The 16,175-nt window shown below is 43.7% G+C and overlaps 1 protein-coding gene across 2 annotated transcripts in view; it reads right to left on the reverse strand.

Moving 5' to 3' along the window:
• The window catches only part of GRK5 (G protein-coupled receptor kinase 5), a 155,162-nt gene that overhangs the window by 26,599 nt on the left and 112,388 nt on the right, over positions 1-16,175 (reverse strand). For both annotated transcript variants that reach the window (XM_035138644.3, XM_035138645.3), the window contains exons 5-6: positions 6,613-6,713; positions 1,851-1,943 (exon numbers count right to left, since the gene is read on the reverse strand). In XM_035138644.3, coding sequence (XP_034994535.1) covers positions 1,851-1,943; positions 6,613-6,713 — 194 coding nt within the window. The remainder of the gene's footprint in view (positions 1-1,850; positions 1,944-6,612; positions 6,714-16,175) is intronic.

Genomic DNA, 16,175 nt, shown 5'->3' on the forward strand with positions numbered 1-16,175 from the left:
ACAGCCCAGAAGCACCCTTTGGGTAGCGGTTAGGGTGCTGATAACATCAATTCTCCCTCAAGGAAATATTAAGGGCCAACCTGATTATCAAAATATTATGTTGACCTAATCTGGGCCTATTCCACTTTGTCACTGCTACATGGCTGTGAAGGAGCAACTCGGCACAGAGGTGGGCTGACTAATAGCCACAGTTGCAGCTTCCTCCACTGCTGCCTCACCACCTCCTTGCTGAAGACATTTCAACTGTGGAGCTGACTCCGTCTATCCCATCCAGGTTCGGGGGATATTTTGAAGAAAAGTCAAGCTTGGACTATCGAACTCTCACTTGTAACTGGATTTCTGAAATCCGTGGAGAAAATGGGTGCTTTTTCTTCCAGCACCTCACTTTTTTATTTTTTTTAAAAAAGAAGAACATCGCTGTCATTTGTTCTTCAGGGAGCAATTAAATGAACATCCACAGCTGATACTCAAAGGAGTATCATTACTCTTGCTTTCCTGCCACAACCAATCGAGCCACCAGGGGGCGGCGTGCTATTACATTAAGGGTGAGCTTAGAGCTATCAAAGATAGCAACGTTAAGATAGTGGAACTTGCAGCCCCCAAGCTTCTGGCGAAGGCACACAGAAGCCTTGCCTTAAAACATTCATGCTAAATTTCGAAAGTGAGACGTACCAGCAGCTAGGCTAGGCTCCACACCCATCTGCCCTCCTGGCCCTTTTCTCTAATCCTAGATGTGTGGGTGTTGTCTTGCTTGCAGTTACTCAATAGTCAAAAGGAAGTATTTGTGTGGCAGGCAGCAACTGGGAGATGCGCTTAAAAAAACCCACTTCAAAACAATACAACAAATACCTTGAATCAACAGTTGGCAACTTAAAAAAAAAAAGTCTGAAAGGATACTAAAAAACAGACAAACCAAAGAAAATCCGAGTAAAAGCAAAAGTATGCCAGTAATAGATGCATTGTTGCCAAAACTGGGAGTATGCTAAAGTGTAAAATTCCTCCATTAGCTGTATGTGCGATCTGGGAGAGTTAGGCTGCCATCCTAGTATCAGAGACGCCGACTTGCACCCAAGATTGAGGCGGCCCATCGCACACATTTGATATAATGCATTGCAACCTTGGGACGGAACTCGGCACAATGTGGCTTTGACAACCTCCCCTCTCACAGTCAGGAGGACTCAGCCACTGGCGCTGTGCTGTACTCAGATCTTCCTTCAACATTGAGGTGGCCCCGGCCCCCTGCCCAAAGATACTTAGGGGTAGGGTTGCCATACTCAATAGAGGACAGGACTTCTGTGCCTTTAATTGCCCTGATCTCTTTTGAGTCTGGAAACCTTAAAGAGAAACCAGCAGACCCTTTGCTTGGTAATTAAACAAACGGTCTGCTGGTTTCTCTTTAAGGTTTCCAGACTCAAAAGAGAGCAGGGCAATTAAAGGCACAGAAGTCCTGTCCTCTATTGAGTCTGGCAACCCTATTGAGGGGGCTGGAGACACCTCAGCCTCATGAAGTTGTTGCACCTGCCTAGCATACACACCCAATGGACCAAGTTCCATTGAAGTAAAGTACGAACCAGGGCTGTCCTTTATCCGTGCTTTTGTTTATTCTAGTAACTGAATATTCTTAACTGAGTATTTAGCTTCTTAATATTAAAAATAAAGAACATGGGCTTACATTTATGATTAGCATGAAAAGTTTGGACAAAGTCTCCCCATTGTCTAAGGGCAGTCAAAAACAGTGAACTTCAATTCATTTGCAGGTGCTAGAAGTACTATTCACATTATTACTCAACCATCCTTTCCTAAGTCCCGTCATAGAATAAAGACATACAACGCCCACCTGGACCACTTACCTTTCCAGCCATTTCCACTGGAGAAATCGATCAAAGTACATGCTGGCTGAATATTCTCGAAAAGGTTCTCCACTTAGGTAGTCTTGAACAGATCTGTCTCAGATGAAAAAGACAAGACAAACATTTTACAATCCCGAGTCTCATTATGAAGACGTACTGTAGTCTCTTTGAAGCGAGGATGCTTAGGTGAATTTCCACAAGTTCAAATGTAAATACATTAAAAATATATAGCATGTTATTGTTAATGTCAAACTCTGCGGATGTTGATGGTATGAGTAATTGTTAATATTTTAGGAGGTTAGCAGTTCTCAAACACCTGGGTTTTATGATATTTGCTGACAAACCAAAACATGTTCTACCAACCAGTGTTTATAGTTTCTCCCCTTGCCAGTAAACCCTTTATTAAAGGTATTGCAACAGTTTGATTGACTGAGCAAAAAATGCAGGGTTTCTTCATGCACACCTGAATATACATAGCTAATTAAATGCTATGCAAAGCTGGTTTATTTCAACTAGATCAGGGACGTCCAACTCCCAATAGTCTGTGATCTACTCACAGAATATAAAAACTGGCAGTGATCTACTCATTGTCGTAAAAAGACTGGCAGTGATCTCCCCAAAGATGTGGAGCTTGAGCTTTTTGTAATAAGCAAATGTTGTGGAGCTTGAGCTTTTTTTAATAAGCCAAAGTTGTTGAGCTTTTATTTAGGAAGCCAAAGTTGGGTCCCCCCCTTTTTTTGTAAGGAGATCACTGAGGGGCCAGAGATCAACCATGATCTACCAGGAACACCCTGTGATCTACCAGTAGATTGCGATCTACCTGTTGGACATGCCTGAGCTAGATAATTAAGAACAATTCTCTCTCTCTCTTTTTAAAAAGGAACAATGGCTGCCTTTCATATATCTCTTTGAGTTTTAGTTTTGTACTTTGACACTGAATACCAGTTGCTGGAAACCACAGGAACAGAGGCTGCTCATGTTCGAAACCTGATTGTTGGTTTGCCAGTCACTGTGAGAACAGGATGTTGGACTAGATGGGCTATTGGTGTGATCCTGCAGACTCTTCTTCTGGTCTTAAAAGGCCAGATTTACCACTAAATCCCATGCTTTGAAATCAGAGGAGCAAGGCACAGCTTTGAACATCAAGCTCAGCTCTGCCTTTTTCATAACTGTAAGTTTTCCATCTGCATGGCAGTATCTCTACATGATACAAACAAAGCCAAGGGGACAAAACCAGCTCGTTGTTAACACTGTGAACGATTCTCATTTTCTTCCCCAGCAAAGAGCAAAATAAAAGCAGGACAAAGTCATTCAAACACATAAGCAGAACTACTGGTCTATTTTTGCAAATACCCACTTAAACCATCCGGGAGCAACAAAAGCTGCCCAGCCAACAGAGACTACATGGTGACGGCTTTCAATGATCCCTCGCTTTTGATATTTTTTGTTGTTTTAAGGTCCTGCTGTCCTGACAAACACGGGAACTAGGGTTTGCAACGCAAATCTTTTTATGCAGACCTTTTCGGTACAATAGAAAAATTGCTGCGACTTTGCGAAAATCGATAAGCCTTTTCACAGACAATAGGATGACACAACACACGTGCATTTCAATGCCACGGTGCACAGCAGCATTTGCACAGTCTTTTGTCCACATAGGCTAACAGCCAATTAATTCATCCCCCCTCCCTCTCCAATTTGAATGGGAAGCAATTCAGTCTGAAAGGGATGTGGATTCCCTACACCTCCCTTGGAAGCACAAGGATTTGAAGCTTTTTGTTTTGCTGTTTTGGCTAGAATATATTGATGTAGACTGTCTACAACATGAAGGTTGGGTTTCGTACGGGACCTCCCAACACCACATACATACACAGGAAAAAGCATGTAAAAACCATGTTCACCATCAGGAGTGAAAAACCTTCTTTGTCACATGTATGCACATTGCCAAGTTGTGGCCAATGCTACGTATTTCACTAGGGACCCTGGCAGAGAAAAAGAAACCCTACATTTCTCTGTTAGTTCTACACCAGGGGTGTCAAACTCAAATTCATTGGGGGCCACATCAGCAGTTTGGTCACCCTCAAAGGGCCGGTTGTATCTGTAGAACTATGTGTCCACTCTTTATTATCATAAATTATTGTCACTGCATTCAATTATTACTGTTTTTTTGTAATAATGTAAGTAATAACTGATTTTAGTTCTGCAAAACTAATTTATGTGCTTTTTTTAATAAAAAAAATGGAACGCAGATCTACCAAGCCAAATGTAGTCCGGTCACAAAAATAAGAGCAGATTCGAATTCCTCCCACCTCAAAAACGTATTTTAAAGACTTCCTCATAGGAGAAATCTGCAAAACTTTAGTTCAACCCCCCTAAGATGACGTGCTCTACCTACTGCAGCAGCAGAGATATCTTAAGCCAGGTGTTACCGACAGGGACGCTTTTGGGAGGGGGGTGGGGAGGAGGATCGAGCACAGTTCCCCACTTTTGATGACCCGGATTCAGGTGACCCTTCAGATCCTTGCAACCCGCCTAGAGCAACCATATGGAAGGCAACCAAGGCGCTCAAACACCCGCAATCATTGGCAGATTTCAAGGCAAGGTCTTCCCAGATCTCTTGCTTTCTACAGAGGAGGATCGCTGTGGCGCGGGATCGACTGAGGAGCTGCATTTAACCCCACCCCCACCCCTAACCCCCAGCCTAGGCCTATTTCTCATGGGCTCCACTGCCCTGCCCACTTACCACTGGACAAAGCTCTCCCTCCCATCAATAAAGGGTAGGTTCGGCCGCTGAGGGGGGAGAACAATGGGGCAAGGCGTGTGTGGCTTGAAGCTCTGTTTACACACACGCGCACACACCGAGTAGCACGCGTTGCAAACAAAAAAATATCTTATTCTAATATATATGTGCACACCAAGGAAAACAAATCTGCATTGCTCACACCTATTGGTCCCAACCGTGCACCTCTTCCTGGGCGCGCCTTGCACAAAGGCGCCTTCATTATCTCGACCTTCCCGGGGTCGAGGGAGCATACATGGCAACCAGGGAAGGTGTGCAGGGAGCTGGTGTAGACAGATTAGAAAGCCGAGGCACCGGGAAATGCAGCATTCAGGCAGCCCGGGAGGGGGAGGGGGAGGGGATTGTGGTGAGTCTGCAGAAAGACCTTCACTCACGGAAGCCATGGGGCGTCAGAAGCCGCGCGGGAGACGAGGCTGTGACTTGCCTCCCGTCAGAAGCAGCGAACTCGCCTCTCTCAAGTGCTCTTAAGGGTAGAAGGCTGCAGCCCGCCACCGCTAGGGCTGGGGAAGGGATCTGGCAGGCAGGGCCCTGGGTGCGGCGCTGGAGCGGCACGGGACTCTGCGCACCCTTCCAGCGCTCCGTTTCTAGGCGCGAGGAGCCTAGAAACGGAGCGCTGTAAGGGTGCGCAGAGTCCCGTGCCGCTCCAGCGCCGTGCCGAGGGCCCTGCCTGCCAGGTCCCTTCCCCAGCCCTGGATGGGGTGGCGCGGGTGGTGGGGCGTGGTGCTCCCAGCCTCCGCGAGCGCCTGTTGTAGCCCAGAGCTCCCGGGCGCCGCGGCAGGCGCTCTCCTGCCTGCCTGCCTGCCTGCAGCCCCGGCGACGTTTTGTCACGCGCTTGCTGGCGGAGAGGGAAGGCGCTGTCGGAGCCCTCGCTCTCCCTTCTGGGCGCGGTGGGTGGGTGGGTGGGTGGGCGGGCAGCGGTGGCAGTGCCCCCTCCATTTTCGCCTAGTCTGCCTTTGTGGACGCTCCGGCCCTGGCTACACGGGCCACATGACGAGGTCTGGCGGGCCGGATTTGGCCCCCGGGCCTTGTGTTTGACACCCGTGTTCTACACCAATCAAGGCTGGCACTTCCCTCTTCATTGTAAAGGAAAATTCTTTTCCCTAGCAAGAAACAGACACATCCCCCCACCCCTTGTTACTGCTATTATTATAATGTTCACTCATGCCTTTAGGAGAGGGAAGTACAGGAAGATCAAATAGGAAGTTTTATGAGCGTAAGAAGAAAGGAAGATGTCAGTTTATATGGTCCATTGGTTCATTTAGTTCGGTATTTTTTTTATGATGACTATCAACAACTCTCCAAGATTTAAGTGGAGATCTGTTCAAGTCCTACCCTGGAGATGCCAGGGACTGAGTCAGGGACCTTTTGGATGCAAAGCAGATGTTATACCACTTAGCTAACAAAATGAAAAATGGCAAGGTTCAGGGGAGGGGATTGACTTGCTGTTTTCCGGCGTTTCTTACTATATGGCTTTAAAGAGACATGAGTGGCACAGCCAGCAGCATTCAGCCAAATATGCAACCCCACTGCAAACTATTGGGAGTTCAAAGGAAGTTTTTAAAATGCTAAGTGTATGTTGCAGGGGGTGCGGGTGTTCCTGGATATTTTTTTTCTTTTAAGGAAACAAGTAAAGGATGCAAATAGAAGAGTTGGACCTAGTACTGATTCCTTTTCAGTTTTGGCTTATTGAGTATTACCTTCTTGTTATTCCCATTACATTAAGGGGCCACAAATACAGGACAAATATCGAATCAATCAGAACCAGTTGTGTTTAGCACTGGACACTCTAAATTCCCCCCCACCAAAAAAACCCCCACCATTGCCTGTACAAAGCCCTTAAGATCACAAATGTTCATTTTGAGCAACAAATAAGAAGCTGAGATGAATTAAAACTCTCAGCCTTTAACTGGTACCTAATTGGAAAAGATTATTTTGGACAGCAACAGTGAAATAACCCTAACTTACTTCACACAAGACGAGAATAACTCTTTACAGGGACTGTTTTCAAGTTTTTCTTCTGTCTGCTGGACCAGTTCTTGACTGACTTCTGCTACACAAACTGGAGACTACAAAAAAAAGCAAAGAGATTAAGCAACACATTAGCTTTGTGACAGGGGAAAGCATTCCACTGACAACCAGGTTCATGTATAGACAAATATTTGCAGTCTTAAGAAAACAACGCCAGAATTTATCTCCCCGTGGCTCGTGAATGCAATATTTTAAACGGAAACACACATTTCATCACACGAAAGAATCTGGGACTTATTTGCAGCACAAATGACAGCCCGCTAAAGTAAGCCAAGATGTAGCCAGTTCACCTTCTTTTCCTTCTTAAATACAGAGACCCTGTTTAGAGATATTCTAGAACCTTCCGCAAAATCTCCCTAAAAGTGTTGTGTTGTTGATATCTGCCAGTTAGCTGCAAATGAATGAATATTGTGGGACTCTCGACAAAGCATTATTGTTCTTTCCCACTTCCTAATAGGAGTTAGCCCATCGGCCAGCCCTACCCTCTTCCAGCAGCCATTCCAACTTCCAGCAGTTTTCTTCTCTAACAGTTAACACTCTATAGTTACTTAGCATGCTTAGTTCTTCTCACTGGACTGGATTTTTGTTGGGGAGAGGGGATTGCCCCTTCAGTTTTTCTTTGTTTTGCACTTCTGAAACACTGAGATTCCACCAAGCATACCGATACCTTCCCTCTTGTTTCTCAAGTGGCTCCATTTTTGTGACAATCCCATTGGCAATCGCCACCTGAGTTTGCTCCCAGAGGGAGTGCTGGTCCTGTTTTTGTGGAATTTGTTTTAAGTCTAGCAACGATGACTACCTTGAGGGTTTCATATAGTATGGTTGCCTTTTTAATGGCGTTGTTGGCTAATGGCTATTTAAAGTTGTGACACATCTGGCATGAGAAAGAATGGGAGCTAAAATCAGTGCTCTGTCTCCCTTCCTCCTTGAGTGTATTCTCAAGAGAGATGGAACATGGCAGCCAAAATATAACCAGCAAAATGAAAGAGCGTTTTGCAGCCAGCTAACAAGAAGGATCAAATGCAGAGCCTTGTGTCTCTGGAAACAATCCTGATTTAAAAGCCAGGGTGCCTGGTGCTTCGCTGCTTCCTCTGTTCAATGTTGTATTATTAATAAGCAATCAGATATTACAAATCACTTCATAAGACTCCAGTTCTTTTTCCTCACAAGGAAATTCATGCTGAGGAACGCAGTCATAAAAACTTCTTACCATGCAAGGTAGCAGACAGAAATAGTATTACGCAACCACCCAAACCAACTTTTGGTTTGTATGATAATTGGTGTTACTAAATTCAAAACCTAAAATGTAACAGTTCGAATAGAGTATTTTTAAAAATGCAAATAAAGTGATTAATTTATAGTATACTTTTATAATTTATAGCATTGGTTGTATGAATAGTTGCTCGTGGATGTATACTCGCCTATGTAAATTCCAAAGAGTAAAGATTTATAATTTTATGTAACATATAACCTCTCTTTCGATGTTTGAGCTCTCCTCTGGATATGCACACATCCCACCACAACATGCACAGAAACATTGCAGATGTGGCAACAGAATGTGTGCAAGATGGGAGGGGATCCTTGCATCTCTCTGCTACATTCACATTAAGTAGGAGCAGTCCAGTGTCAGATACAATCTTACAATCAGATACTATCATTTGTTGACAAATCCCATAGTCGAAGCTGCATATACTTACTTGAGAAATTCTGATAAAAGGATAATCTGATAAACTGGGAGGAAGAGGGCTCCAAACCACTTAGAGTAGCAGACAATTTGTTTTGGTTTTTTGAGGTGGTTGGATCAATAATTGCTTTCTGCTACTCCCCTTTTCATGCCCACTACTTCCTCAATGCTTTCATTTCTTTTACAGCTGTGTGTGCACTTATTTACAGCACCCCCACCCCCGAACAGAGGAACATACTAGTAGTTTTATATATATAGTTTTTCTTTTCATCCCTCAAATTTGCAGAAAACTGGACAAGAAAACCACCTTACATTTTTTACACAAGATATTTCACAGCAATCTGAAAAGTATGTGCTGAGAATTTGCAATTGCCTTACTGTGTTCTTTTGTGATGCATTTCCTGGACAGCTTTGGTTTTTTTTAAGAAACATGCACACACAACTATTTATTGTGCATGCCCTGCCTAATACAGTCGTACCTCGGGTTACGAACACCTCGGGTTACGACCTCCGCAAACCCGGAAGTATTTTTGTTGTGTGTGTGTTCTGCGCATGCGCAAAGCGCGGAAATTGCGCTTTGCGCATGTGCAAAATGGCGCTTCGGGTTACGACCATTTCAGGTTACGAACTGCGTCCCGGAACGGATCGTGTTTGTAACCTGAGGTACCAGAATCAACAAATCAAAAGGCAAGGACAAACACAAGAGGCATACTGGTATGAACACAAAACACCAAAGTTGTCCCTCAAATACAGATTTGAGTGGTGTGGACTTCTCTGGGCTAATACGAAGGGAGGGGGGATGGAATGCTTAATGTTGACAGGTCCTTGATCTGTTGTTTTGAAAAGGATGCAAAATCATGGGAAGTCTCACAATAAATTCCTGCAAGACATGGCTAAAAATTGCATGGACAACCCATCAGGGAAGAAAGGTGGAAGCAAAATTAAATATCCAGCAGTGGTAGAGCAGAGTAAAATATATTCTCCATCACCTCTCTCTCTTACACACCGACACACACTTTTCTCAACCAGTTAACCAAGACTAAAGTGACACTGCAAAGGAGGAATGGGCAAACTGCGGCTCTCCAAGTGTTGTTGGATTCCAGCTTCTATCATCCACGAAGGTTGGCAACATTAACCCTGCTGTGAGCAAATCTCTTGCAGATGATTGCAGTGCCTGGAGATAGACAGGTCATGTATCCACAGCAGTGACCAGAGGAGAAATGGCCGCAGAAGGGAGAACAGAGAGAAGAAACGCCGTGGTGCACCTATAACAGCAAAATCGGACGTCTTCATCTGCCCCGGCTGCAATAAAACATCTCTCTGATGTATTGGTCTCTACAGCCTCAGCAGGCTCTATAACTTTCCAACAGTTTGACTTTACTCTTGATGGTGCACTCTTTAGTTGTCTGTCAAGACAGATAGATTCCAACAACAATAAGGGGGTTGGACTAGATGGCTCTCAGGGACCCTTCCAACCATACAATTCTGTGATGATGCCCTGTGTTTTGAAGTTCTTTTTAAATCAGCTCCATGAGCCAATTAACATAAAAATGTCTTCGCATCATGCAGGGTTTTCAGTTCAGCTTTCTAGAAAATTCAGGATAAAACAAAGGAACGAGCGCTTCCATGCATCCTTCTCACTGCTCTTTCCCACTGCAATTTCATGATGCATACGGAGGTTCATTTTTCAGAACTGATCTAATCTCTCACTTTTCCTCTTTGCGAGCCAATCTGTATTTAGAACATGTTTATCCACGTGAGTCAAGTCTCTTTAGAATGCTATCATTCATTACCTAACGCATAAGAAGAAACATATGGATGGACTTGATCCCATCATGGGATGCTGAAAACAGTTTATTTTTAACAGAAATAATCTCCCCTTCCTTTTAGCTCATGTTGTGGAAAGGTTAGAAGACACCCCAGCCAGGAAGCTAGACAATAACTTTATTGCCTCTCTCAAATTTAAACAGACCAGCAACAGGAAAACCTCTGACCTTCCCTCCCGACAACGAAATCCAGTGCCACCTAGTGATTAAACTAAATGATGACACTGTCCCTACCAACCTCTATTGCATATCTATGAAAACAAGCTGTGTAATTGTGTAGACCTTGAAACCATTCAGAAGTATCAGCCTCAAGCCAGAGGAGCCATTCCAAGTGGCGCAATCAGCATTAACTAACCTTGTAGATATTTTATAGTCCCAATGGGAGTTCTGAGCACATTAAATACATCAACATTACTCACTCTTTTCACTTTTGCTTGAGACACATTGCCAGAGAGTTCTTAAACTGCAGGCTGGGACACTTTTTCTTTTTCAAAGCTGCTTGACATGTGTTCAAACGTAATTAATTAAAACAACTGAAGGCACTTTTTTATTTCTATATTTTGTGAAATCTGGATTTACCTGCCACTGAAAATACTAATACCGTGAAAACCCAGGTGTGCAGAGTCTAGAGGAACACACTTCAGGTGTGGAGGCAGTGAAGGGGGGGGGAATCTGCGAGGCCTGCCGCGCACCCCCCACACGCTGGGCACCATGCCCCCACAGGCGGCGCATCATGGCCCCAGAACGCATGCCACGCCCTCGCGGGCGGCGTACCATGCCCCTGGGATGCGCGTCACGCCCCCCGGGGAGCACCAGCCATGCCCCAGATAGACACAAAAGCTAGAAAATTAGATATATCCAGCGGTGCTTTTCTTTCCTTAAAAAAAATGTTTAGGGGTGCTCTTATTTTCCTACTCATATTGAAATATTGCCCCTCAATGAGGCCAAACTTAGATTCACAAAATGTTTAGGGGTATGCATACCCCTGCATCCCCCCAGCATTCCATAAGGACTCTACTAAATGGACATGTCATAGCTAGGGGTGGCCAGGCAGCCAAATTCCCTCCCATTTCAGTTTTGCTGGCACTCAATAACAGGTCTGTCCCATCGTGTTTTTTGTGGATGTTGTTATTGTTGAAAGAATTAATGAAAAGTCCTCATTAAAATTCTATGCATTCTGCGCACAGCTTTTACATAAAATATGCACTTTAATGCAAAATACACATTTCCACGTTTTTAAAAAAACATAAAATACACATGTGAATGCATTCTTTTTGCACCACAAAATTGCACCACAAAATGTAGGTAAGTGCATCATCAAACAGAGAGCTGTGTCCTTTTCATGCAAGTAAATTCAAGGTGCGCCAGATTGCAGTCTGCTGCAAAAAATGGACCAAACAAATTGTTCCTCCATCCCTAGTTATAACACTAGCAAAACAATTGGCATATATTCCAGTTCCTGTTCCAAGTATTTCCACTATCATGTGCTTCTGAGAAATGGCTTCCACATGTTTGTGTTTCCATGGCTAGCCAAACCTAACAGAACTCTGCAGGATCAAATATAGTTATTTAGCCAAATGGCCTACATTACATCCCAGTGTTTTGGAACCTATGGCTACCATGTGTGTGCACTTCAGAGACTGGCGTGATAAAAGAAATACTCTTTTGAAATTGCCGAAAGACCAGGGGGACGACGACAACATGTTCTAATTACCCACATTGATCCCCCTGACATTCGACTAGTAATGATACTGCTTCAAAAGGAAATGATTCCCAATCAGTCTCAAATAAAAACAACAAACAGCATAATTAAGAAGTTCAAGTCAACTTAAGTTGCCCAAAGGTCTATTCCAATCCAATCAAACAAGGTCTGGGCCTTAACCACAGCCTTGGGTCTTGCCAAATGGGGTTAGGTAGAAAGAGAAAAGACAAGGCAGCTTTAGTGAAATGCCAACGAGGCTCCTTAGCAAATAACAGTCCAAAAATCCCACTGTGTTATGGAACTATTAGATGTTCAAATAGTTAGAACAGTGTCGGTGGAATATATTCAACAGGGGGTGGGCACATCAAACAGGTACATGGGAATTCTGGACAACAAGACATGGGGGTTCCCCGGTACCACAGATTAACTATTCCTTCCGCCATATGGATGCTTATGATTCAGTGCGAAAAGGGTAAAATCTTGAGCTCAACTAACTGAAGCTCCTGCTTTTAATCTGTGATGAGAACTTGAATTGGTTGACCCAATTAATCAACTAGTTGAGACTCAATTAATCAACTAATATTTCCATTCATAAATATACACAGTGAGAGTTATCTAAAATTTTCATTTGGGCCTGAGGAGAAACCCAGAAATTTAGGCATGAAGATGTTAAGTCATATGTCTAGGTTGAGAAACACCTTATGGGCCTACCCTCTCACTTGAAACTGTTGGTTCTTAATGTAATAAAAATCACCCAGCATCACACTGAAATCAAACCTAAATCAGGTCATTTGCTCTGTTTCATCAGACATGGACCCTGTGGAAGGTATGACATGACAAGTGCTGTGATTAGCTTGCCTGCAAAATGTGCCTAACAAATGGTCTTGTCCTATGGTCACTACTGGACTGCAAACAGTTGTTCTCTCTTTAAAGTCTTCCATAAGCTCGAGTCTTAGAAAGGGTGTTCTGCATTTGCAAATAAAATCAAGTGGTTATATGGAGTTCTAGTCCTAACCACTTGAATATTCTTGCATAGTTGGAGAGAGTAACACAAATCCCTTGGGTCGGCAATTTATGGAAGGAATGTGAGCTAGAAGAAAGTCTTATTAGGAGATAGGATTGCTTGCATTTTATTAGGACTATATTCAGGTTTAGGAGGAGAAAATACATCACCATGTCCCTCTAGTACCAAGATTCTGTAATCTTGTGGTTTGTCGGTGACTCATAGATGTGATTTATCAGCTAAAGCAGCAAGGGAAAATATAGAACCCTTTAATTTACTGCCAACATTACTCATTTTTAGAGTCACAAAAAGCACTTCTCTTTGATGTGTGAACTCTTGTTTTATAGTAACTCCACAAGACCTGCTTTAATGCCCATCTCCCCCCTCCTAAAAATAATGGGAAACAAATAACCTTGATCGCTGAACTTGATTTGGCCACAACACATTTTGCATCAACCTACCTGTGGTGGGCATTTAGCATCATTTGCTTCTACAATTACTATTATTGCTAATTTGAAGCCAGCCTTGTTTCAAGCCATGAGTTGAAGGTACATGGTGCAATCTCCTTGCTGTACGGTAGTTAAGCAGGTCCATGTATGGTCAGTTATTGGATGGGAAACAACTTAAGAACCCTATAAACCACCTTGAGTTCCATGGAACTGAGGCAGAATATAAACCCTGTGCAACATCTTTTGGTCAATCAAGGGCTCTCTAAACACTATTCTCCATAATTGTGCTTCCTCGCCCTTCCAACCAAGTAAACCTAATGATAAGGAGATGGGATTATTATGTTAGTTTTCCTGGTTATATTGTTTGTCCTTCTGTCCTAGTTTCTAATGTTCCTCTTACACTGCATTATCTGTTTCTTTTAGAAACGGTGGTTTTTAGATCAATAACACCGCCATGTCACCCTAAATTTCAACACATCAGTGGGCCTGAAGCGACACCACACTGGATGCCATTTGACATGTTGCCATTGAGTGCTTCTGTTTCCTAGGATTCACCCCGGATAAAAATGGCAGGAAAGAACGATATGCGGGAATACTGCCCCAGATTCCCTCACATGGTGTGAGCCATGCAAACAGTGGGGAAACTACACTGCAAAACTCCCACAATTTTCTGGGTTAATGGGGCTGCAAACAGATTTCTTGCTGGAAACAATTAACATGAAAATAAGTGCTAAATTCCACTAGGTTCCCTCAGATTTCTAAAAAGTGGTTTTATGTCATGTGACTGATCACTTATGTGACTGATCACACAAAATGTGGAAATTAACAAGTAAAGAAACATGAGAAAAATGGAATAAAGTCAAGGTTTCCAACAGGCTGTCAGGGCAGGTGTTCACAGCAGGGCAGCAAAAACTTGCAAGGTGTCAGTGAAGTTTACTCTTTATTCAGAGAAACAAAACAACTCAGGCCTAGTGAGCACAGCAACTCTTCCTAATAGATCTTGCCCCAATGAGGCAATTGCAAGGTCTGAAGGTCCCTGCCTTTCCACCATTCTCTAGGGCTCCTTCTCCCTGGGTCCTTCCCAAGCAATCTGAGGGGCTCCAACGCCTTGTCTGTCTGTGCTCCACCCTCTTCATACCTCTGTGGGTTCTGGGAGACCAGGGGGAGAGAATCTGGTCAGAGCAGAAGGGAGAGACCCCCTGGATTCTTAAGCAGCCAACCTCATCTCTGCATCTTGGCCCCTCTCCACTCCAGCCTTCTCTTCTGCCTCTGATTCTGGACTGCTCTCTGCTACAGCCTCTTCCTGCTCATTAAACCCTGTTACCTCTCCAGGTTCCATCACCTCCTCCTCCCAGTCTGCTCCCTCTTCTCCCTCTGACCACTCATTGTTGTCCACCACCAATCCCCTGGCTCTGAACCTTCTTCCATTGTGGGTTCCCCAGCTGGTGCCTTCCTCCACTCTTCTGCACCCAGGCAGTCCATGACACAGGCACATGATTCAACCAGATCCACAAACTCAAGAAGAATCCACAGTATGTCCAGCGGCTATTCAAAGAGTGAAGCAAACACAAGTGGGCAAGACCTCAGGAAGATTGATAAGTCAGGTCAGAACCATGTTATAAAAAGAATGGTTATATTCTATGCTTCGGTACCTTCCCTCTCATCATTGGATCTGATGGCACAGATGGGGAAATTCATAACATTTTAACAGCAGGTCACAGCTCTGTTTTTCTACATGTCATGAAGGGGAGGGGACAGAGCCTACTCTGGTCTGGGGAGAGAACTTAATATGGGCTACTATTTTGGGTGACAGTATTACATCTCTTTAGCAAGTAATTCCACCCAGAAAGAAAAGGGTTAAATGCCCATCTGCTACATCCCAAAGCATTTGTTTTCAGGGCAGAAAATGCAGTGTTCAAAACGCAGTTTGTCTTCATCCCCCCAACACTAGGCAATACTCCTCAGAAGCAGAGCATGGGCCTTCAGATCCAATTACAACTTTAATCTTGACTAGGAAAACTTGGATTTTTTAAAAGGAAAATAAAATTATAATTATAGCAGCAGCAGCAGCACTCCTAGCCTTATACAAAATATTCCACCACAAATGAGCTTGTGATACTGCCCGGGTTTTAATGTGTAGCAAATCAGGTGAAGTTAACATATGGTATGTAGCTTTAAATGTCATTTGCATTAAACAAATGGAGTCCAGCATGTTATGGTTCAGTTTCAAAAAGTGTCCTAGTGAAAAACTATCCAAACACACCCTCAAATTTAAAGTAGTTCATTTGCCAAACAAAAGGTTAAGCTAGTAACTCTTTCAAAACTGCTTCTACATCTAATACAAACAGTGTAGCATATGTGTGGGCAGCTGACATCCAAATAAAAGCAATTTGTAAGGGTCTCTGGGGGAGAAAATGCTTGGGAAATGCTGTGTGCTCAAACTACTATTCGCACTATAGGGATGTCTAGAAGAATCTCTTTAAAATGCAAAACAGGAAAGTCAGGGTGGAATGTCGCCCAAACACCAGCTTGTCTTCTGCAGCCATATTTGCTCTCTATTTGTTTGTCTACAACTCCTTGGTATATAGCAGGGACGTCCAACTCCCAATAGACTGTGATCTACTCACAGTATTAAAAAAACTGGCAGTGATCTACCCAAAGTTTTTGAGCTTTTTTTGGGAAGCCAAAGTTGTTGAGCTTTCTTAGGAAGCCAAAGTTGTGGAGCTTTTTGGAGAAAGGCAAAGTTGTGGGGGTTTTTTTGTTTTGCTTTTTTCTAAGGAGATCGCTGGGGGGCCAGAGATCAACCAGGATCTACGGTACCAGGAACACCCCATGA

The sequence above is a fragment of the Zootoca vivipara genome, chromosome 5 (genome assembly GCF_965207765.1).
Source record: "Zootoca vivipara chromosome 5, rZooViv2.hap1.1, whole genome shotgun sequence".
Taxonomy (NCBI): Eukaryota; Metazoa; Chordata; class Lepidosauria; order Squamata; family Lacertidae; genus Zootoca; species Zootoca vivipara.